This window comes from Chiloscyllium punctatum, chromosome 7 (assembly GCF_047496795.1).
Source record: "Chiloscyllium punctatum isolate Juve2018m chromosome 7, sChiPun1.3, whole genome shotgun sequence".
NCBI lineage: Eukaryota > Metazoa > Chordata > Chondrichthyes > Orectolobiformes > Hemiscylliidae > Chiloscyllium > Chiloscyllium punctatum.
The window spans coordinates 50537101-50562409 of NC_092745.1; the positions used below are offsets into that span (position 1 = coordinate 50537101).

Consider the following 25309-nt stretch of genomic DNA (forward strand, 5'->3'; position numbering starts at 1 on the left):
TGGACATGTTGTCAGTGCTGTCCTTTGGCTGTCATGCCCAATCTTTAATTACCATCATGATGAATAGATGAGGCCTACAGAATATTGCAGCTTTGAAGTAATAGCTTTGATATTCATGAAGGAGCTAGTTCATAGGGGTGCCACTTTTATGTGAGAAAGGTTTGGCAAAGCCTTTCACAAACTTTGGAAGCAAAGGCATCCATTTTGTCATTTGAACTTCCGTCTTGGTGAGACATGTTTGTGACTTAGAGTGCACTTCTTCCCGCTCCTCCTCAATCACTTTCTCACAACCCGCTGCCCCTTTATGGTGAGTTCTGCTATTCGGTACAATCCTTAAGGCACCAGGTCTTTCATGTCATAAAGTCGCCAGTCAGGGCCCTGTACCCTCAAATTTTCACCCAGACATGTGATCATTAGTAATTGTGGCAGTTGGAATTCCAACAGAGCAGTTTGGAAATATTTCCCAAATTATTCCTGAGAATGAAGCCAAGATTCTGTTTTGACCTGTTTCCCTGAGCATTGCTGCCATTCAGCACTGATAAATGCACCTTCAAAGACTAAAATTGCATTGATGACTCTGATTTAAATGGAGTCAATAAATTTATTTTGCTACAAAAGCACATTTATTTCTATTTGTTTCCAGATTCTCATAATTGTATGGATATTTCTACAATATTTCTGTATACCTGTAAATTGAATGACTCATATCTGTACCGTTGAAAAACTCTTACATCTTGTGGGCAGCACGGTGGCACAGTGGCTAGCACTGCTGCCTCACAGCACCAGAGACCCGGGTTCAATTCCTGCCTCAGGCGACTGACTGTGTAGAGTTTGCATGTTCTCCCTGTGTCTGCGTGGGTTTGCTCCAGTTTCCTCCCACTGTCCAAAAATGTGCAGGTAAGGTGAATTGGCCATGCTAAATTGCCCATAGTGTTAGGTAAGGGGTAAATGTAGGGCCATGGGTAGGTTGTGCTTTGGTGGGTCGGTGTGGACTTGTTGGGCCAAAGGGCCTGTTTCCTTACTGTAATGTAATCTAATCTACAAGTATTTCCTGCTTGTAAAACCTCTGTCCTATTTTCACAGTTTTATGCCAGATTTGTCCCATTATAAATATCAGACAGTGCAAATCGAAGGGTGTTCAGGATAGATTTGAAATGCATGGGCAAAAATGTATACAGTGCATTACTTAAAAATGTCAAAGTGGACATGATGGCATGTTTATATTCTTGGTGGAATAGAAATCTAGAAACTTGGGTTAATAGATACAACATGAATGGGCTCAAGCCATCACTTTTGGTCCTGGAAGATACCCAAAGTAGACTAGAAAGGTATCTTGGAAGTTTGAGCAACAGGTGAAGCAGGCCATTTCCCATACTAGATCTATGGTCGAATACATTGGTCATGCTTCCGATTACCCTGTTTATCAAGAAATATCAAGAACAGAACAGCTGCTGTGTAGTACAAACAATCAACTTTTGCATCACATGCCAACCAACGCTGGTTTAGCATTAGTCCTCAATGCAGTTGGATGCAGAGGACACTGACAAGAACGGACATGGAAAGCCTGTACATGACCTTTGATATGGTGGGCCCTGATGAATTCCGGGCAAATACGGTAGGAGATTGTAGGTGCAGGAAGATTACTGAAATCTGGTACCCACACATTAACTAAGCATATCAGCACTACATTTAAGAGCATGTTGGTGGATGCATAGAGTTGAAAATGAAAGGAAATCAGCTCCATTCGCTTGTGCAGCATATGAGACCTTGGATTGTCTTTGTGACTTGTTGTCTGTGGGTATTTCTACGTCACAGAGAGACTATGATCTGTACTGTGCTGGTGCCTGATGAATGCATTGATCATGAATGGCCTCACTTCACTCATAAGTCGGGCCCATAAGATAAAAAGAAACGCTGACTTGGCCACTCCGATTGGGAGCAGCTTTTGATTCCCATTGCGCATTTGTGATTTGGAAGTGAATGGAATACAACACAGGTCGGACTTCACAGAGTGAGCTCATAACCAACTTTCCCACAGCAGTCACCCTTGGTAACCATTCTCTCACAATTTTCCTTTTCCATTGTGTGGACTAGCGAGGTCTGTGCACAGCAGCGGCTTCTAGAACGTGAGTCAATACATCAAAATGGCAACCCCAGCGCTATGGATGCATAGAGTCATAGAGTCATACAGCACAGAAACAGATCCTTAAATTTAACTCGGCCATGCTGACCAGACATCCCAATTTGACCTCATACCATTTGCCAGTGAGTGGCACGTATCCTTCTATACCCTTCCTATTCATATACCCATCCAGCTGCCTTTTAAATGTTGTAATTGTACCAACCTCCATGACTCCTTCCAGCAGCTAATTCCAAACACGCTCTGTGAAAAAAGTTACCCCTTAGGTCCCTTTTACATCTTTCCCCTCTCACCTTAAACTATGCTGTCCAGTTTAGGGCTTCCCCATCCTGGGAAAATGACCTTGGCTATTCACCCTATCCATGCCCCTCATGATTTTATAAACCTCTGTAAGGTCACCCCTCAGCCTCTGACACTCTAGGGTAAAAAGCCTCAGCCTATTCAGCCACTTCCTCAAACCCTCCAGTCCCAGCAACATCCTTCTAAATCATTTCTGCACCCTCTCAAGTTTAACAACTTCCTTCCTATAGAAGGATGACCAGAATTTGCACAGTTCAGAGGGGATGTTGCTGGTCAGATGCTTGACTTTCATGAACAGGACTCTACCTGATGACTAAGTTGGAATAATAACCATCTCATGAGTGACCAGACCCCCTAACTGATCACTGTGCTGTTCCCTGCTGTCTTACCACTAATTCTTGAACTGGACCCTACGGAGATCATAGCCCTGTCACTGGACTGAAACAATTTGCCACCCGTGACTCTGAATGCACAAACCAACCAACTGACTATGTCCAAGCCCTGAACTGAGATCAAATGGTGTCCTTGACTTACTGTGACAGGACCGTCTGACTGATGTCAGTCCACCTAGACTTGACTGATGACAACTCCCCTTGGACTTAGGGGCTTCGATGTGCTTATCACATAAGCTGTTGGCACATGCTGCAAGTATGACATTGATGTAATGCATAGTGCTGCACCATGTCCACCCCCTTGATGAACCACTGCTGACAACAATCACAATTTGACCGGCTTTGTGTCTGCATTAAATGGCAAGGCAAGACCAAAGTACTGTGGAGCATTTAAGTTCTGAATGAGATGACAAAAACCATGGAAGGTATGGCATGGCAAAGCGGAGATGTTGCAGAGCATCCAAATTGATACAAAGTAAGTAATCATGAAGAAAGCAACTGAAGGGTGCAGAGATATACATGACTCAGATGCATGAAATGGATGCCTAGCTCTCTCTACCAAGCAACCTGGCAGCAGTATGATTTTGAAAGGTCCTGCTGCATTTCAAGCTGCAGTCATGAAGTAAGTCAAAGATGTGCCATGGTGAAGCTGATGCTTGGCTGCTGCTAATCTCCACAGATATAGGTTATAGGCACTCCATGCACGTGGAGCATCCCCAAAGATTCTGAATACTGCTGTACAAGGTGGAGGCCCAGAGGAGTGACAGGAATTGTCATTATTTTTCTCCACCTCATGACAGTATAGCCAACTGATTAATAATGAGGTATGAATAGGTCATAACGAGATGATAATGATTGCTAATAAGCCTCTTGCCACTTACAAACAAAATTCAGGTCTCGCCATTCAAACCTGGGGTAAAACATCAGACTTTTTTATGGCAACAATAAGAATCTGATTTTGCTGTTTCATATTTTGCGTACAGGCACGCCATTGCTCTCCTTGTTTGGGGTCTGGGAGAATTCAACTCGTACACTGTTGGAATATACAGACTTTGATTGGAGAAATTTAACCCAGAGAAACCTGCATTTCAATAGAGACAATGAGAAGTGGCACTATGAACTAACTGACTCAATTTAAAAGGCCATGTAGGAACCGTGAGAACAGGACATTCATGTAGAACTAAATCAATGAAGGTTGCTGAACAAGTTGTGAAGGTTTTTCTAAAAAGAAAGTGTATGGGATCCTTAGCTTTAAATACAGAAGGAAGGAAGGTAGATTTTATAAAGCAATAGCTAAGCCCCAGCTGGACAATGGTTTTCAATTTTAGGCACATGTTTGAAAGTATGACAAACTCTCAGCTGAGAAAATGACTGGAGTAGTACATGGGATGAAGTGCTTCCGGTGTGTGGATAGATACTGTTGGAATCAATAAGACAGACACTCTAGAAAATATTCAGTGGAATCGCTCATGTTGTTACTCAACACGCTTAAAGAACTGAAAGGTACTATTGGTCCAATGTCCATATTTAATAGCATGCAGCACAAACACAGTTGATCTTAAGATGGGAAGCACAAACACAAAAGCCACCTGTGTTCATTTTTAAAATGTCACTCAGTTACCAGCAACCCTGAAACACGAAGCACCCAAGCACTTGGTTGATATTCTTATTTTTAAGGATGAATGCTGCACAAACATTTCAAACTATTTTCCCCAAAACAAAATGAGTATACCCTGAGGACAAAAGGAAACTAGAATTAGGATCAAGAAGAATGATGGGGCTGAGTAAATAATCATTCATGAATGGCAAAATGCATGGATATACAATGCTGGTCAGTTAGCTCAGTTGGCTGGATGGCCATTTAGCATTGTTTTGACAAAGGAAGATATGGAAACAAACATCATGATAGAGTCAACAACAGCAAAAATACATTAACAGATTATTAATCCCATTGCAGTTTCTGAGAACTTGTTAAGTATAAACTGGCTGGTGTCAATTTGCTGCTCCACTGTACAGGGGAACCTCGATTATCTGGCATTCGGTTATCCGAATTTTGGAATATCTGGCAAGATCGCAAGGTCCTAATGCTTGGCTAGACTGTCTTATCCAGCATTCAATTATCCTAACATTCGATTATTCAAGCAAAATACTCCCTGCCCATGTCATTCAGATAATCAAGACTCCTCTGCATTCCAAATGCCAGTTTTATTTTCTCTCTCATGTCTGTCTTTCAAAGGACTTTTAGCCAAAGCTTACATAGGTTTAGCTTGCTAAAGAAAGACATAAATAAAGATGTTTTTGCCTCAGGCCAAATAGACTTTAGTCACAATGTTGCTAAATCATGTCATCAAGGTACTGTAATCCATTGTTTATGTTCAAATATAATCAGCTGCAGAACTGGCTCACGCTTCGCAATTTGGTAAATTAATTTCAATCTTTTTATAATTAGAAGTGGAAACAAGAACAATGTAAATGATCCACTGGCTAATGTGCCCCTGTTCCTCAATCTGTATCCTAATGCGTCAGGTAATAGAAAGCCAACAATGGTTCCCTCTACACTCGATCATTATTTACCAGTAACTATTTGTATTTATATAAATACCATTAATGTAGTAAAATATCCCAAACATTTCACAAGAGGCTCCTTGGATAAATTTTAGCACCAACTCATATATGAGACATCAGGGCCAATGATCAGAAGCTTGGACAACAAAGTATGTTGGAAGGAGTGGTGGGTAAAAATCAAGGATGACACTTGTTCATGGTGTGAAACTGCACATGGAGTTTTTTAATATGGGGAGACTTCCCTACTTTTATTATCTCCCACAGGCAAGTGGTTAAGGATTTACAGGTCGATATCAACCTGTTTGACCATGTTATGATACATAGACATGGTGAACAGGTACTAAGGTGGGACTTGAACCCTAAGTGTCTGGCCCTGAGCTATCAAGGCACCACAAGACTTCCTCGCTGGTTTTAAGATGCATCTCGAAGGAAGAAAGAGAGGCACAAAGGTTCAGGAAGGGAATTCTAAAGCTTATGTCTTTGGCAATGAAGGTATGGCCAGCAATAGTAACAATAGAATTAAGAAGGAAAAAGCATAATGGACAAATGTCATCCCAAGTTTATTCTTCCTTCACCTCACTCGTTGAACAATGGTCAAGGGATGAGAGATTCAAAATCAGTTATCAGGTCAGGACAATTTTCTGACATTGATACCCCTAAATATATCCATGGGTCATTGATATCCTCGAAAATCTGCCTGCTTCAGAGCCAGTTCAGATATGTTGCAGGATATGCAGATATGTTGCAGGAACTTGAGAAGAAACACAGATTTCAGCATTGTGAGGCTCAAAGCTTCAGACAGCAACCACGTTTTACATTATAGACACGGGTGTGCTAGGGGGTGCCATGTCCCTGAGCATGAGTAAAGAAAGCAACAATCCAAGTTCAATGGCATAAATCAAAAGCAATGGTACAGTGTGTATGTTCACACGAGTGATACTGGTCTTATAGATTTAGAATGCTGCAGACTAAATACTGCTTCAGATATCCTATCTAAGTCCTTTCTCTGCTTTGTGCTCGTGGACAGTAATTAACGGAGACTCAGGCGTTCTGTACCCTGCCATCTGGTCACTCTCAGCCAGCTAAATCCTGACAAATTCATTGGAATTACAGTGGCCCGATAATCCAGCCTTCCTTTGAAAGAAAGGGATTTAAAAGGATTTAAGACTACATGATAATAAAGTTTATTAGGACACAATCCGCTTTGTGGGTCGCTCCCTCAGATTCTGTCAGAAGGATGAAAGCAAACAACAATAAAAGTGGGAGACACATTTGATTTCAGTTTCCAGGACAGACTCATCCACCCAGCTCCTCAACAATGTATTTAGTCACCCCTTCTAATTGTTCACTTTTAGCCTTGATCTCCATTACCTTCATGCCTCTCCCTGCAGAAACGTGACACCTAACACTATCAATGTTCTTCGGACTAAAGGTGAAAGTTGCTGTTCAGTTCTAAAGGTGCAGGGTATTACTGTGACTAATTTGCATTTAACTTGCGTTCATCCCTTTGTGAACCAGCAATTGTATTAAAATTGGTACCATAAGGATTTAACAACAGAAGCTGGAGTTAGCTTTGCTCCACTGTTCAACGTGATTGCACTGATTCCTGTTGCATAAAATAAATGTTGATAAAACATTAAATAAACTCAAAAGAAGCATTAATTGCACACATATGGTACACAATATTTAGATTATACAGGCATTTGGTTGCATTTTAGGCAAAGTAAGTCAGTAGTCTATGGAAAAATAAGAACGTCTCAGATAAAATCATAGAACCATATGTCACAGAAACTACCCCTTTGGTCTAACTAGTCCATGCCCACTAGATATCCTAAATTAATCTAGTCCCATTTGCCAGCATATGGACCATAGCCCTCTAAAACCTTCCTATTCATACACCCAAGCAAGTGCCTTTTAAATGCTGTAATTGTACCATCCTCCACCACTTCCTCTGGCAGCTCATTCCATACACGCACCACCCTCTGTGTGAAAAGGTTACCCCTTATGTCCCTTTTAAATCTTTCCTCTCTCACCTAAAAACTATGCACTCTAGTTTTGGACTCTCCTACCCAGGAGAAAAGACTTTGGCTATTTATCCTATCCATGCCCCTCATGATTTTATAAACCTCTATAAGGATCCTGGCAACATCCTTGTAAATCTTTTTTGAACCCTTTCAACTTTCACTAGATCCTTCCCAAAGCAAGAGGACTAGAATTGTATGCAGTATTCCAATAGTGACCCAACCAATATCCTGTGAAGCCACAACATGACCTCCCAATTCCTATATTCAGTGCACTGACTTATAAAGGCAAACATACCAAACATCTTCTTTACTACCCTGTCTACTTGCAACTCCACTTTCAAGGAACTATGAAACCTCACTTCCAAGGTCTCTTTGTTCAGCCACACGTCCCGTGATCTTACCATTAAATGTTTAAGTCCAGCCCTGATTTGCCTTTCCAACACGTCACATTTATCTAAATTAAACTCCATCTGCCACTCCTCGCCCCATTGGCCCATCTGATCAAGGTCCTGTTGTACTCTGAGATAACCTTCTCCGCTATCCATTACACCATCAATTTTGGTGTCATTTGCAAATTTACGAACATACCTCCTTCTATTCACATCCAAATCATTTATATAAATGACAAAAAGCAGTGGATCCAGCGTCGATCCTTGTGGCAACCACTCAACATGGGAGAAAGTGAGTGAATCCTCAACATTCATTTGAATAGACTAGATTGTTGGACAAATTTTGAATCTAGACAGACTCTGCTGTTCACCTGATTCTTCCTGGAATTTCTTGTCTTGCGCACATTCATATCTTGAGAAAAACTTCCTGACACCAATCCAAAATTCATATTTTACTAATTAGAACTGACCCTTTGCTCTACAGGTAGTTTGGAATCATGTTCAAAAGTTACCTTGGTTGCACCATTTTTTTAATTATACTTTTTTTTATATGTTTGTTAAGTTTCTTCCTCATTGCCTATTTTTATAGCTCAAATCTCCAGGTTTCCCGGCTTCTGTTCTCTGACTCCTCTGATGCCTGTCTTGTGTCTCAGTGAGCATAACTGGACACAGCAGCATACAATTTTAATGATGACTTCTTCTAACTTGCACTCTACTGGTTTATCTATATGGGTCAGCAGTCTATCAATTCTACTACTGCTGCACACTGATTGGTCACATAACGCACTAAGGCTATTAATAGCCCAGATCTCTTTCAACTTCACCTTAACTTTTTTGGTTAAAAATCACACAACACCAGGTTATAGTCCAACAGGTTTAATTGGAAGCACACCAGCTTTTAGAGCACCGCTCCTTCATCAGGTGGTTGTGGGCCACAATCACCTGATGAAGGAGCGATGCTCCGAAAGCTAGCGTGCTTCCAATTAAACCTGCTGGACTATAACCTGGGGTTGTGTGATTTTTAACTTTGTACACCCCAGTCCAACACCGACATCTCCAAATCATTAACTTTTTTGAGAACTAAAATGATGTCTGAAATTTAACTGCAAACATTTTTTAGGGAATGGCCATGCAGTTCCGAAAAGCTTATACGGTAGACTCCCATATCACTGGTGTTCCTTCTATAATTAGCTGAGCAGAGAAGGTCACGTCAGAATCAGCTTAAACAGCAAGAAAAGACCCATTACCCTGGTTTAATAAGCTTAGCAAGAGAATTTATTCAAACTGACATACCACAAATTATTTTCCAGTGGATGTCAACTTTAGCAATAGTATCATTTTGAACAAAAGCCACAGTTAACTGTTCTCAATACATGTCCTGCTCATGGAGAAAAAAAAATCTACAAATGTTCTCAAAATATGATGTCAATTAACAACTGATTTTCCCAATCAGGCTTCAGTCTTTCATGGGGAAATGGTCACAAAGTCATAGAGGAGTCATCGAGGTCTACAGCATGGAAGCAGGCTCTTCGGCCCAACTTATACATGCCGCCCAGTTTTCCAATTGAAACTAGTCTCATTTGCCTGTGTTTGGTCCTCATCTCTCCACACCTATCCCATCCATGTATCTATCTAAATGTTTCTTAAGTGACAAAATTGTACTGACTTCCAACATTACCTCTGGCAGCCCTTTCCAGGCACTCACTACACTCAATGTGAAATATCTCCCCATCTGAACTCTCTTATATCTCTCCCCTCTCACCATAAACCTATGCTCTTTGGTTTTAGACTTCCCTACCATGGGGAAAAGCTGCTGGCCGTCTATCTTATCTATGCATGTATAATTTTATTGACCTCTATAAGGTCAAACCTCAATCTCCTATGCTCTAGGGAAAAAAGTCCCAGCCTATCCAATCCCTTCTTATAACTCAAACCTTCCAGCCCAGGTAGATTCCTAGTAAATATTTTCTGCCTCTTTCTTGTTAAATAACATTCTTTCTATAGTGGAGCAACCAGAACTGCACACAGTACCCCAAACATGGCTTCACCAATGTCTTGTATAGCTTTCAACAAGACATCCCAACTCCGATACTCAATGCTCTGATCGATGAAAGCAAGTATAGTGAATGTATTCTTCACCACCCAGTCTACCTGTGACTCCACTTTCAAGGAGATATGAACCGGTCCTCCCTGAACTCTTTATCCTATAACACTCCCCAGGGCTCTACCATTGACTGTGTAAGTCCAGCACTGGTTTGCCTTACCAAAATGCAACACCTTGCATTTATCTAAATTAAACGCCATCTGCCATTCATCAGCCCACTGGCCCAGTTGATCAAAATTTCATTGCATTCCCAGTTAACCTTCCTCGCTGTCCATTATACCACCAATCATGGTGTCATCCGCAAACTTGCTAACCATCTTTCCTAAATGCTCATCGAAATCATTTATATAAATTATGAATAATAGTGGACCCAGCACTGATCGCTGTGGCACACTGCTGGTCACAGGCCTCCAGTCTGAAAAACAACTGTTTACCACCACCCTCTGTCTTCTACCATCAAGCCAATTTTGTATCCAATTGGCTAGCTGCCCCTGGATCCTGTGAGATTTAACCATACTCAACAACTGTCTTGTCAAAAGCCTTGCTAAAGTCTATGTGCACAACATCTACCACACAGCATTCATCTACTTCCTTAGTCACTCCATCAAAACATTGGTCCACCATAAAAGCCCCAGTCACTGGAACAAGACCAATATGATTTCCACTACTTGACTGTAAAGGACTCTTGTGGCATAGTTGTAATGCTCCTGCCTGTGGGCTCAGGGGCTCAGGTTCTAGTCCCACCTACTCCGGAGGTATGTCCTAATATCTTTGGAACAGGTTGATTAGGAAAATATCTTCTCAAGTGTAAACAAATTCAACAGAGAAGATGAAACAAGATTGTCAAAGCATAGGAGTTTTATAATTTGATTTAAAAATTCATCGAGGAAATAAGGGGCAAGCATTGAATTTCCAAAAACTGTGCTGCACTCATCTCTTTTAGCAGCTTAAGATTTGTTGTGTTATGAAAAAACTGATTTGTGTCAATGCTTGTGGAAAGTTGAGGTATAAGCTATATTTCAGAATAGGGTGTTAACCACGTCATTCACAGCACAATGTCCTGCCGTAAAGAAAAATCTGGTTAACCAGCCTATTCTGATCAAGTTAAAATGTCTAGTTCCTGAAACTGGTGATATCTTGAATGAAATTATTTTCTTTTCATAGGTGTGCCCTTTGTAAGTTTAACCTATAAGATCATAAGAAATAGGAACAGGGTTAGGTCATTTTGCCCCTCGCACCTGCTCTCAATTCAATATGATCACAGCTGACCCAACATTCCTCACATCCACTTTCCTGTATTTTCCATGTAATCCTTGATTTTTCCTCCCGATCAAGAAACTACCTCAGCCTTAGATATACGCAAGGACTCTGCCCCCACATCTTGCTGTGGCAAGGCATTCCATAGTCTCTGAGGGAAGACATTCCTCCTCATCTCAGTCTTAAATTGGCCTCTCTGTATTCTAAGACTCTGCCCTCTGGTCCTAGACTGTCCCATGAGGGGAAACATCCTCTCAGCATTAACCCTATCAAGCCCATTATGAATCCTATATGTTTCAAAGAGATCACCTCTCATTCTTCTAAATGCCAGTGAGTAGTTTTCCCAACCTACTTAGCCTTTGTTCATAAGACAATCCATCCATATCATGCATCATCCCAGTGAACCTCCTCTGAATTGCCTCCAATGAAATGTTATCTTTCCTTAAATAAGGGGACCAAAGCTGCTCACAACACTTCAGATGTGGTCTCACCAGCACCTTGTTCAGCTGCAGTAAGACTTTAAATTTAAGGGCACTTAAATGGTCATTGGATAAACATATGGATGGACTTCAGATTGGTTTCACAGGTCTGTGCAACATCAAGAACAAAAGGGCCTGGACTGCACTGTAATGTTCTATGTTCTCTGTATGTTCCTATTCTACGCCAAACTCCTTGAAATAATACCCAACATTCCATTTACCTCCCTGATTACCTGCTGCACTTGTGTGTTCCAGTTCTCTGTGTTTAGTGTACAAGTATCCCAAGTCCCTTGTGGTGCAGCTTTCTGCAGTTTTTCTCCATTTAAATAATATTCTGTTCTTTGGTTTTCCCTTCTATAATGAAAAATTTTGCACTTTCCCACATTATACTCCATATACCAGCATTTTGTCCACTTAACATATCAATATCTCTCTGTAAACTGATCACATCCCTTTCACAACTTGCCTTTTGATGTATTTTTGCAATTAATGGTGTTATCTGCAAATTTGGCTGCAGTACATTTGCTTCCACAGTATTAATATATATATATTGTAAACAGTTGCAGTCCCAGCACTGATCTCTGTGAAACTTCTCTGCTTACAGATTGCTATCCCAAAAAAGAATCCTTATCCCCAGACCCTGTTTCGTGTTTCTGAAACCAAATGCTTGCTCCCAATGATTTAGCACCAAATGCTTCTAACCCAAGTGCTAAGCTGCTCATAACCTACATTTAGGTAGCACCTTTAACATTGTAAACCATCCCAAGGTGCTTCACTGCAATGGTAAGCAAACTTTAAACAAATAATCTTTTTTCATACAAGAAAACCTCTCAAAACACATTGTATAATAAGTCGTATTGATCAAGGACTTCCTTTGAGCTTGATGCTGTGGGAACAATTATGTTTTTATACAAATAAAAGAAATAAGGGGAAAAGTAAGCCATTTGTACTTTTTAAACTCTTCTGCCATTTTTCCATGACCATGACTGCACTGCCACCTCAAATCTACCTGCTGCACCATCCCCATAATATATAACTCCTTTGATATCAAATGAGCTAAGGAGCAACCTTCAGAACCACATGCCAGAGCACAATCTACTGGACTCCATCTTGAGTGTAACCGAGGTTCCACAGCTCTCTGGTATTGCGAATTCCAAAGAATTGCAACCTTTTGAGTAAACATGCTTCTTATATTCTCAGATGGAATTGGCTAACTCCATTTTTCTTGAGTCCTAGTTCTTGACACTCCAGCCAGCAAAAACAACCTCTCAGTTTTTACTCTGGCAAACCTTTTAGGAGTATTATAAATTTCCATTAGATCATTTATTATTCTTCTGAATTTCAGAATATATGGCCAAGTTGCTTCATGAACCTTTGATGCACTTTCTCAACAACAAAAAAAAGCATGGTGTATCTTTGATAATGGGGCCAAAACTGTACACAGTATTCTGAGTGTGGTCTCACCAAGGTGCTTTTTTTGTTGACAGTAAGATTTCTTTACTCCAACAATCAATGTATTTGAACAAAACCTGAGAGTTTGATTGTTTTCCTACTTGTTTGCTGTACTTTCAGATTTGAGCCACTGAGACCTACAGCACAGAAATAGGCACTTTGGCCCATCATGTCCATGCCTGTCATAAACAACCACCTATTCTAATCTCATTTTATAGCATTTGGCCATAGCCTTGTATGTCTTGGCATTGCATGTGCACATCTGAATACTTCTTAAATATAATGAGGGTTTCTGCATCTACCACCCTCAGAGGTAATGAGTTCCTGACTCTCACCACCTTCTGAATGAAAATGATTTTGCTCATGTCACCTCTAAATGTTCTGTTCATTACCTTAAATATATGCCTCCTGGTCACTGATGCCTCCACTAAGGATAGAATTTTCTTCCTATCTACCCCATCTATATCAGTCATAACTTTACACATCTCAATGATATCCCCTCTCAATCTCCTCTGCGAAAAGGAAAACAACCTCAGTCTCTCCAATCTGGATAAGTGTAAGATGACACACTTGGCCTGGGCATAAAAGGCAAGGGAATACACAATGAATCCAATCAAGGACAGTTTTTCCCCACCATTATGCAGCTTTTGAACAGACCTCTCATATACAGTATTAAAGTTGATCTTTCTCTGCATCTTCTCTGTAGCTTTAACATTATATTCTACATTCTGTTCTATTACCCTGACATACTTATGTAAAGTATGATTTGCCCAGATAGCACACAAAACAATAATGAATCTTGTTACATGTGGCAGTATCAAAATCAAATCAATCTCTCTTCATAACTGAAGATCTCCAGTCCAGGCAATGTTCTGGTATATCTCTTCTGTAGCCTTTCCATTGCTATCACAACCCTCCTCTCATGTCAGTTTCAGAAATGCACACAATACTCCAGTAGTCGCTGAACCAACATACAATGTAGTTCCAGCATAACCTCCCTGTTCTTAAACTCTATACCCTGAGGAATATATATATTATATACCTCATACCTTCTTAACTATTTTATTTACCTGTCCTGATACCTAAGAGACAGATGGACATGCACACCAAGGTCCCTTTGATGCTCATTGCTCCCCTAAATCCTACCATTCATCATGTATTCTTTTACCTTCTTTATCCTGGCTAAGTGCATCACCATATACTTACCCAGATTAAACTCCATTTGCCACAACCTATCTGACCAGTTATCCATGTTCACTTGTGATCTAAGGTTATCTTCTTCACTATTTGCTACCCCTCAATTTTTTAGACTTTTTTAGTATCTTTCTATGATTCCCTTTGAGTTCCCAGTTTCTCACTGTTTAAAAAAAAATTGTTTTGCTACTTTTCATACGAAAGTGGAAGACGTCATATTTCTCTATGTTATATTCCATTACTCACTCCACTTGTCTGCCCATGTAACCTGTTAACACCCTTTTTCAGCATCTTTGTTTTATCAGCTCAGTTTTTTTTCCCACCTTGGTTTGTATCATCAACCAACTTGGATATGTTACAAGTGATCTGCTCATGAAAGTCATTGAGAGAGCCTGTCAATAGCTATGGTATAAACACTGACCTTCAGGCTGCTCCAGCCTATCAATCTCAAAATGACCCATTTATTCATATTCTCTTTTTTCTGTTCATTAGCCTAATCCTCACACTGCCCATGTATTTCTCAACAGTTCCATGGACCCTCATTTTGTGCAACATGGCACTTGGTTGAAAGATTTTGAAGATCTAGATACATTAAATCCAATAGTTTTCCCTTATCTACCTTATTCGTTGCAACCTCAACAAGATTCCAACAGGCTCATGAAACATACTTCTATTTCAATAATTCTGCATGGATCTTAATTGCTTAAGGAAATCTATAGTTATTTCAAATAATGAACGACTTATGCAAACGTTTGTCATTGCTTATTTGTTGCTATGTAGAGTCATAGAATCATACAGCATGGAAGCAGACCCTTTGGTCCAACTAATACATGCCGAACGTAATCCCAAACTAAACTATTCCCACATGCCTGCTTCTGGTCCATACCCATATAAACCTTGCCTACTCATGTACTTATCCAAATGTCTTTTATATGTTGTAATTACACCTACGTCCACCACTTCCTCAGGAAGTTTATTCCATACTCGAACCACATTCTATGTAAAACATTTTCCTCTCATGTCTTTTCTTAACTCTCCTTCCTCTCACCATAAAAGTGTGCCCCCTAGTCTTGAGATCCCCCATCCTAGGGAAACGACAGCTATCCTTAACTCTATTTATACCTCTCATTATTGTATAAACTTCTATCAGGTCACCTCTCAACCTCCTACGCTCCAGTGAAACAAGTCCCAGCCTATCCAGCCTTTCTTTGGAACTCAAACCTTCGATATGCTGCAACATCCTGGTAAACCTCTTCAGAGTCCTCTCTAGCTTAATAATATCCTTCTTATGACTGTCTTTTAAACTAATTTAGTTTAATCTTTGGTGGAAGTATAAAATAGTTCAGTGCAACATGCTGCCAATGATATTCCAAACTCAAGATATCCAGAAAACTTGTGGTGAGTGGCTCTCAAACTGTGAAACTGCTCAGCCACCTCAAACCTATTGCTATTCTCCCAGCCTACTTTTTTGGCCATGGTGAGGGATTTGCCATTTGCCACAGCACCAACAAATTCAGTTTTAACATTTCAACTCCACAGTCAAAGAAATACATTGTGAGCAGCTGGAGACAATGAAATAAAATATTTAGGGACACTCATAAACAGACAGAAAATCAACACAGCGACTCTGAAAAAAAAACTTCCCACTTTGTTTCTACTTCTTTTATTTCAAACCTATCAATTTCTGGGGCTTCCTTTTCCACTTGCCCTTCATTTTCCCCTGTGTTTATTCAATAGCTCGGGATAGCACAAAACTGGGTTATTCAGAGAAACGAGTCTGAGGCAGCACCTGGTGAAGCTCACTGATTTGCTCAGTATGATTTCCAATTTCCTCTTTGTTTCTTTCCATGTTTTACTATCTTGTACTTGCCCATTTCCTCTCCTACATGTGTACTTTTCTTAATGTTTAAGCCTTTCTCCCTCTTTTTCTTTTTACATGTTACTGTCCCTCACACATTCTTTAATTTCTGTCCCTTTCCCAATACATTGTTTGTGTTCTCTTGTGTTCGTTTCAGACAATATTTCCTTTCTTTTCATTCCCCTGTCCTCTGTACAGCCCCCTTATTTCTTTATCCCTCTCTTCTTCTCTTCTTTTTTAATCTCTTGATTATTTTCTTTGTCCATTCCTTTGTTTTCTTATTGCCATTTTTTATTTCTCTCTTGTTTCCATCTGGTGTTTTTGATTTTATTATGCAGAACATTTTAAAATTGTATTTATTCCTCTCTCTTTTCACTTCTTCCTGTTTCCGCTTCCCATTTCCTCATTTCACTCTCTTCCTTTTGCTTTTTTCTTACCCCCTCTCTCACTTTTCATTCTTCTTGTTTCGTCCCTTATTTGTTTTTTTCTCGAAGTCTGTTTGACTAAGCTCTAGTGCCTCCATAATTGTGCACGTCAATTGTCATGGAAAAGGAAACAATAACTATTTATTTTTGTGTTCAAAGTGCTGCGGGGCTGAAAGTTTGCATTTGAACACCTATTGTTCTTATCCATGGCTATTGTACATCCTGTTGCAGAGGTTAAACAGGTCCTGAAATTCTACTGGGAAATATAAGCCAGCCTTATGTGAACAGGGTGCACCTGTTCATTTGGTGCAGGAAGGTGAGAAAACCTTTAAATAATTAAACACTTTAAAACATTAATGTAGCCTTTAAGCCACAAGGCACCATGTGTGTAGCTCAATTAAGGAGCAGTTGAATGTTTGCTTCATGTTAGCTAGTGCCGCAGGTGACACACACAGACTACCAGGCTTAAGTCAAACATCTATCCCAGTTCATCCTGTTGTCATTCTTCTAAGCTCACTCTAGAAGTTTCAAAGGAATGAACCTTTCCAGTCTCCAATCAGGCCTACCTTTGGATTAGTCCACACAGTCCCTCCCATTCAGCATGGAAGTAATGATCTCCTTTCTCAGCTCCCCCCTCATTAGCTTAATAGTGGTTCATCCTCCACCCCCAGACACATGCACGTAAAGACAGACAGATAGACAGACAGACACACACACACATTCCAATTACCTCTCCTATACCTCTAACCAAGTTCCGTGAACAAGGTCATGAGGCTACAAATTGTGCAGAGGGAAAGGGTGAAGCAATGTGAACAGCCCGTACCTTTCAGTTTTGGGAAAATAGCCAAAAACACAACCTCGGAGTGAAGGAAGACCCTTTAGAATTGAAGTAAGGAGGAATTTCTTCAGCCAGAGAGTGGTGAACCTGTGGAAGTTTTTGCCACAGAAGGTTGTGAAGTCACATTATTGAGTGTATTTTTAGACAGAGATAGTTAGGTTCTTGACTTGTGATGGGATCAAGACAAATGGGAGAAAGCTGGGGAGAATGGGGTTGAGAAGTATATCAGCCATCACCAAATAGTGAACACTCAATGGGCTGAATGACCTAATTCTACTCCTATACCTTATAGTCTGGACAGGGGCAGAAAAGATGGACCATATGGCCTCTTTCTGTATTGAGTCTATGTTAGCGAGTTAGATTTAGGAACATTATGGTGAGTACGCCACAAGCATGTCTTCACAGAGCCACCCCAGGTGGCTGCTAGAGACCTAACCTGTCTGCCCAAATACAGGCAGGTTAGCATCCATTGGTGTTGGCCATTAATAACTTCATTCAGGTGCACATAGAGGGACAGAAACAGTTTTGTTGGAGGCACTTGGGGAAACTGAATCTAAGGTTGGAGGAGTCAACCAATATCACCTGCAATATGTTGTCTCTTGCAGGACAGTATCAGGCTCCTTGGACAGCACTATTGAAACACAATGACCACTTCCATCTAGATGGAGCAGATACATGGGAACAGCAGCACGTGCAAGTTCCCCTCCAAGACACACACGTTCCTGACTTGGAAATGCATCATTGTTCCCGGATCAAAATCCTGGAAATCCTTTCCTAAGGGTCTATGTACAGCATGTGGACAGCAGGTAGTTCAAGAAGGCAGCTCATCACCAACTTCTTAAGGGCGACTAAGGGTTAACAAGAATGCTAGCCCAGCCAGTCACACCCACATCACATGAGTGAGAAATAAATCCTCCCAAGGATAGGGTCTTCAGTTCTGTAGATTAAAGAAGCTGCTAATGCTGTTCTACGAGAAGAAGATTGGTGGAATATATGATAGAGGTGCTCAAAATATGAGAGTTCTACACAGTAGACAGAGATTATTCTCAATGGTGCAAGGGTTAAGATCCAAATGATGTAGATTTAACATGATTAACAAAATGAAACCCTTTTTTGATACGGTGAATTGATACAATCTGGAATGTATTGTCTGAAAGAGTGATGGAGGCAAATTCAATTGTGACTTTCAAAATGAAATTGGATAAGTACAAGCTGATAGAACTATCGCAGAGATGCAAGAAAGAAACAGCTGAGTGGGACTGTTGAATTGCTCTTGAGTGAGCCAGCACCATTTTTATGGGCTTTCAAAAGCAGGCAATATGTCAAACTCTACTTTCTCAGTTGGGGGATAAAACAGGTAGATTAAAAGGCAACAGCATCAAGGTTCTGAACAGTATGAGAACATAGAACATAGAACATAGAAAAATACAGCGCAGTACAGGCCCTTTGGCCCTCGATGTTGCGCCGATCCAAGCCCACCTAACCCACACTAGCCCACTATCCTCCATATGCCTATCCAATGCAAAGCTATTTATGTCAAGAAATATTGGTTACTTAAGAGTAGTTTTGAAGTTCTGGTTAAAAAGTTAGAGGCAAAGGGATGTGGAGGCAGAGGGACAGTGTATTGAAATTTAGAAGGAAAGAGAAAAGGGAAATTCAAAGTAGTAATGACTCCACACTAAAGCCAAGACTTGTGACAAAATCCTGTCCACACATAAAGCAGACACAGGAATTCAATTATCACATTTTTGAAGCATGTGGAAAAATAATCTTGTGACCCTAAAATATTATCCATTTATGTGCTGCTTCTCTTTAAAATTGTGAAGTTGTTCATGCAATGCAGTATTTAAACTTTCAGTGTAACAGGTGATCCGATCGCTTGCACAAGCTTTATTAAATATTAATAACAAAAATAAATGTTGCATAACTAGTGTCATATGTGTTAATGCAAGAACCATGCATATTTAAAATGACCTGAAATGCTGTTGTACTGTATTGATGATGCTTTAATGTTGTGCAGTAGGATGATAAAGCATTCAGATCTAACTGCACATTTTCACATTCATCAAATAGCCAAACCTGGTTGTGTTGTTATGAAGCATTCTCCTTCACTACCACGCAAGGAGGAATATCAGACAATGCCTTTCTTGTATGCATCCTGGCATTCTACTAAGTTGTGATATTGATATTGGTCTATGAGTAAGAAAAAAGCCTTACATTTACATAGCACTTTTCACAATCTTAGGACATCCCAAAAAGTTGATAGTCAGTAAAGTACTTTTGAGGCATACCTACTGTTATAATATACTAATGTCAAAACAATCTACTTTTTATGATGTTAATTGAGAAGTAAAAATTGGTCTGGGTACCAGGGCAACTTCTCTACACTTCTTTGCAATATTGTTACATTTTTATTCCTAACACCCATCTGCAAATACAAACTGGCGTTGGTTTAGTCTCTCATCCAAACAAAAACCACTTCAACAGTGTAACACTCCCTCAGGTCCTAGAATGGGATTTGAACTCACTGCTCTTCTGACATAGAGACCAGAGTGCTACCAACTGACCAACAGCACACTACCGGTTTATACCGTCTTGCTCTCCAAGAATAGAGAATGGTGATAGTGGCAGAACAGTGACAAGGGGGAAAGAAATGAATAAAGCTGCTACCAATAAAATATTTCAACATTTTGTTTCATATGCCTTTCGGAGAGCTTGTTTGCTGGCCTAGGTTTTACAGTATCTGTAATTTATTTTCCTCCAATTCAACAAAGGTCAGAAGCTAAAGGAGTGCAGGACTACTTCAGTGCCATTCAAGTCCCAGTAAAATAGACTTTCAATCAAATCAAAAGCAAAAGTTTCCTTTAGCACACTGAGCTTATAATACACTTTGGGTGTCATCTGATTAGTTTCACTTGCAACTCTATTCCTGTGGTCCTGTAATTTTCCCTTTTGAAGTATTCGCATGGTTCCTTTTTCAAGTATTCACACGATTCCTTTTTGAAAGTTACCATTGAATTTGCTTCTACTTCCATTTTGTGCAAATCAAATCATCATCACTCTGTGAGTAAGAAAAGTATTCCTTCCCATTACTTTGATGATCACCTTTAATCTCTGCTCTCTAGTTGCCAACCCACCTATGAATGGAAGAAATTTTTCCCTTTTTACTGTATTAATAATTCTGTTATTTTTTATTTTAGTACAAAGTCTGATCCTCATGCATCAGCTTTACATGACTAAATTAAAGGGCCTTTCAGTAGAATGGGTAGAGATCTTTGTTCCGTCATTCTGTGTAACACGAGAGTGTCCTTTGAAAAAAGCACAGTTTTCTATAAAACCATTCGTGAACAATGACCATGTTACCATGACTAGAATCTGTCAAGGGGTCTACCAACATTTTTATGTTGTCTGTAGCTCCAGTTCTTTTGGGAACTTTACACAGCTAATACCTATTGCCAATAAAATGAGTCCCCACAGCTAATGTGAAAATGTTAGGTGGTGTTCCTAAACTGTTGAAGATGTCGTCAGTTAAAAGACATTCTACAAGCTGTCAGTCATTGCTTGCCACTGTGATCACCTGGGATCTGTTATCTTTTCCCTTGTGAATTCTAGAGAGGCCTTGCCTTGACTAATGGAGCCAGAGGCACTTGTATATTTTCATATTGCCCAACTATGATGTTCATTACAGAATTTAGCAGAATGTCTCTGTCTGCTATCATTCCTAACCTGATCCCTCTCCAGAGTCATGCAGATGCAATGACACTGATGCAGCTACACTCATGTCACAGCAGGGCTTATAAATTCTTGTGTTCCTGCCATCTCTATGCCAGCAACATTACAACTGACGCTGTGCATGCTCGGAATCAAAGCTGATCTGTCTGGTTGTGTATCATCCCTGTTGCTGCATATCCCTATTATGAAATCCAGAAAGTCCTATGTCTGAATTTCAAAATAAAACTAAACACCACAGGTTAAAAGCATGCTGCTCAAAATATGATTGAATTAAAATAATTCTACCTTTGGAGGATAGTTCTCAGGTGAGGGAAGGAATATTCTTTTTTGTTCTCTTTGTAAAAAAAAAGAGTTGAATGCAAGATGCCAATTAGATGATCTGGGTGCTATTTTCTCATCCATTATTTCAAGTCCAATTCTGTTTCCATTCTGGTTATCTCCTTTGATCTCATTTGGTTCAGCACCAAACAAGAGGGCGTTATTAAAGTGATCCCGCCTTTCTTTTTGTGCTAAGTGTTTCAACCAGCCTCTGGGAACAGCTAATGGGCCATCCCAGAAAGACTGTTCCCTGGGTTCTTCACAGGGTTGCTGCTGGCCAAGGTAACGTACTTGCCCATGTGGGAAGAAATGCAATATGTCCAGCCTCCCTGTCTTCTCCATTGCTCACCTGTTACCTGGATTGTGAATGGGGCAGCAATGTTCACGCATGGCTGGAGAACTTGGAGAACACTGCATTCACATCTGCATGGAACAGCAACCCTTCCGACAATGCTTCAAACTTTACAACTGTCATAGACTATCAACAAATATTAAGTAAATCTTTATGTGGTAACTACATTGGCAGTAGAAAACATGGGAAACCATAGACTTGTCATACTTCCCCCTTTTTGATGCCACAAGATATTCAACTTGGAATGGGGAGCTATGTTGACAGAATGGGTTCACACTTAAATTAGCACAGTAGCCTCAGTTACAACTCAAAGCAAAGAAAAACATAGCATTCTGTGATGAATAGATTAATGCTTATTAATATTAGTACTCAGTAAATAAAAATAAGTGTTAAGGGAACCTAATTAAAAATTAATACAAAAACCTAGTAAAACGAACACTATTAATATAATGCATAAATTATATTAATGCATAAATTAATATAAACCATTCTTTTCATAACCTGATCAATATTCTGAAGATATTTACAGGTATTTTAGTGTTGTATTACATAATTGCTATTAAATATATTTATAATAACACTCCATGCAATTTATTGAGATTTAAACAAGAAATCTACATTAATAAACAAACATTCAACTTTAACAAAACAAATATTGTAGCCAAGAAAAACTGCATTTCAGCGTTACGGAAGAGAAACTATTCTTTAGAAAATTCTAAAAGTGCTAACACTAAAGATGTTGAAATAGATTCAGATTATTTTAAGAAGGTTCCGTTTGTTTGTTGTCTCCTTCAGGAAGCCTAAATGCTGGGATCTAGTGGGGGAAAGGGGGAAGAGGGGAGGAATTGAAGTGAATATTTACCCCCACCCCCACCTCCTCATAGAACCCGCTAACTGCTGAACACGTTTCTGCCAAATTGTCCATTGATTTTAAATTCATCAGTGGCTGCATAGCTAGCACTAGGGTTAATTTCCCAAGATACCATTTAGGTTAAAGGCATCCTGTCAATAAAGTACAGATCTGAAAAAAACCCATTGCCCAGCTCACTCCTATTTACTATGTGAAAAGGGGGTGTGGGTCCTCCCTCCCTCCCTCCCCCCCTCCCCCGGACCAGTCTGTTCTCAAAGTGCTGCCTGTACGTGGAATCAGCACTGTCCTTCAACGGAGCTAGCAAACCTGGTGACTTGGGAAGAGATTGATATCAACAGTTCGCCTGAGCCCCGCACCCTTTCATAAAACACCTCTCCATTCCAATTTCCGTTCGATAATTACTCAATGAGAGAGACTGTGATGAATTTTGTAGATGAAATATCTCCTCCTCCCTTCCACTCGGCGCCGTATATTATCCAGGCGGAGAAGCCAATGCTCCCAAACCTTGCAGTGCTGCCCCCTCGGTCTTTAATGCAAAGGTCCCAGCGATTATGAAAGAAATTAGAAGGAGACAGATCATTTATCCTGATCAGCAAACTGACTGCTTCATTTGAGGAGGGCAGTGTTCAACATGTAAATAAAAGGACAATGATCAGGGCTGAGAAGTTTGTCTTTCAACCTGGTCAGACAAATTAACATTGTTATATTTTTTTCTCTCCCCAAACGATGGAGGATATCGAAAATTTTGAATAACGTATTTTTAAAATCGATTAAAAATTGCAGCAAGGTTCATTTTCCTTTTTTTAAAACAACAAAATCCATTATCTAAAATGACAGCGTTTGCCTTTTCTCCAAATATACAGCCAACAGCTTGCAATGTTCCAGAGGGAAAATCACACATTGCACCCATTGGATTTGATCTTGGAGTATTAAGTTATGGGGCGGGTACACACGCGCGCACACACACACACCCTTCCCAGCCCCTGTGCACCGAAAAGTTGGACGAATTTGTCGTTAATTCACAATCTCCGAGTAATGTTAGTATAAATGAGAATCGACTTCAATAAAGGTGACTGCACCTAAAGAGGACTGTAATGTGCAGGGAACCTCAAGTAAGCAGAAAATACCGGTAGTGCTCAGGGAGTCAGAGAGTTCCTGTTGAGAGAGAGAGAGAGAGAGAGAGAGAGATAACGGTTCAAAGCTAGGAGGAGAGGTGAGAGGGTCTAACAGAAGGTCAGAGAGCTGAGAACAGCAATGAAACCCTCTCTGTAGATACCGCCTGGCTGCCTGAGTATGTCCAACACACCTTTGAGCATTTTTGTTTTTGCATTGCTGTATAGATATATATCTGCATAACATTTCTACATACCCATGTGTGTGTGTGTGAGAGGTGTGCTCGAACTGTCAAGAAACCTTGGACTGACTGATGACTCTGCTTGCTCGTTTAACCAAAGGCAAGCAGAGGGTGAGGTGGCTGTCCCGGAACCGAGAGCTCAGGCCAGCCTCACAGCCGCTCTGTGAACACATCACCCTACACCATTTCTCCTCCCCCCCCCCCCATCAGACTGGAGAACATCCACATGTGCCTGCACCACTCACGCTGGGGTTGGGCAAAGGCCTGAGAAATCTGAAAACGACTTCGGCCGGTGGAGTTAACAGTGACGGGGTTGGGGGACAAAGACGGGGTTTTGTCTTTAAAATGTGGGGTGGGGTAATTTTTGATTTGAAGTGACGGAACAGTGACGGCTCCACGATCAGTGTCCAGAGAGCTCAGTAATGGACAGCAGGAGCGAGCAGAGCCAACGGGAGCAGGACCCACAGCATCTCAGCAAAGATCTACTGTTGGCATTACTGGCTCAAAACCAGCAGCTTCGAAACGGTGAGAGAGAGAGAGGCTGTTATAACAACCGTTCATTAATATACATCCCAATGAAGGACCCTTAGGTGTTATCTGACTGACATTAGGAATCATAGAGACTTTTTGTTTTAAAAACAACTGGGAGTAAATTGATCAAAATACAGAATTTCTTTCCTCGCGGGCTTTTATTTTCTTGGAAAATAGGAGAATGTAGTAAGCTTTATTCGAACCAACTCGACCTCACCAACATGGTTCACCTTCCAGATTAAACGCTTTCTGGACTTCTGTGTGGTGGAGTCAGTGTGCACGCCGGGTTTTGAAGGGGGAGGGTGGGGGGAGGCCAAACACGATTTGATCAGACTTTTTTAAATATTTAAAATAGAGGGATTTTCCCGTAAATAGTAAAAAAGAAACAAAATCGCAAATCCCTCAACGATTTTGTATTGTTGCTTGGTGAATAGGTAAGTTTAAACAAGCAGGGCGCTGTTATGCAGTCAATTATTCCAAAGGCAGACTCGTCGGGAGACAACTGTTCCCTAATAGCATTTGTGCTAAAGTGCAATTTAATTTTCTCTCCCTTATCAATAGCTTTCTTTGCCATCTGACAATTAGGAGCGGCTTAGGGGAAAGAGCTGCTTTTTATATGTGTGTGTGTGTCTGTTCGGGTTTGTGTAGTGATCCACCAGAAAACAGGCAATTTTAATCTCTCTCCTTCTCGAACCGAATCTGTTTTGCTTCATTATTATTGTGCGTTTATTGAA

General features: G+C 40.4%; 1 protein-coding gene across 1 annotated transcript in view; it reads left to right on the forward strand.

Annotated features, from left to right (window-relative positions):
* The first annotated feature begins 24451 nt into the window (after positions 1 to 24451).
* The window catches only part of lhx4 (LIM homeobox 4), a 120665-nt gene continuing 119807 nt past the window's right edge, over positions 24452 to 25309 (forward strand). The window contains exon 1 of the mRNA XM_072573519.1: positions 24452 to 24569. Coding sequence (XP_072429620.1) covers positions 24467 to 24569 — 103 coding nt within the window. The 5' untranslated portion in view covers positions 24452 to 24466. The remainder of the gene's footprint in view (positions 24570 to 25309) is intronic.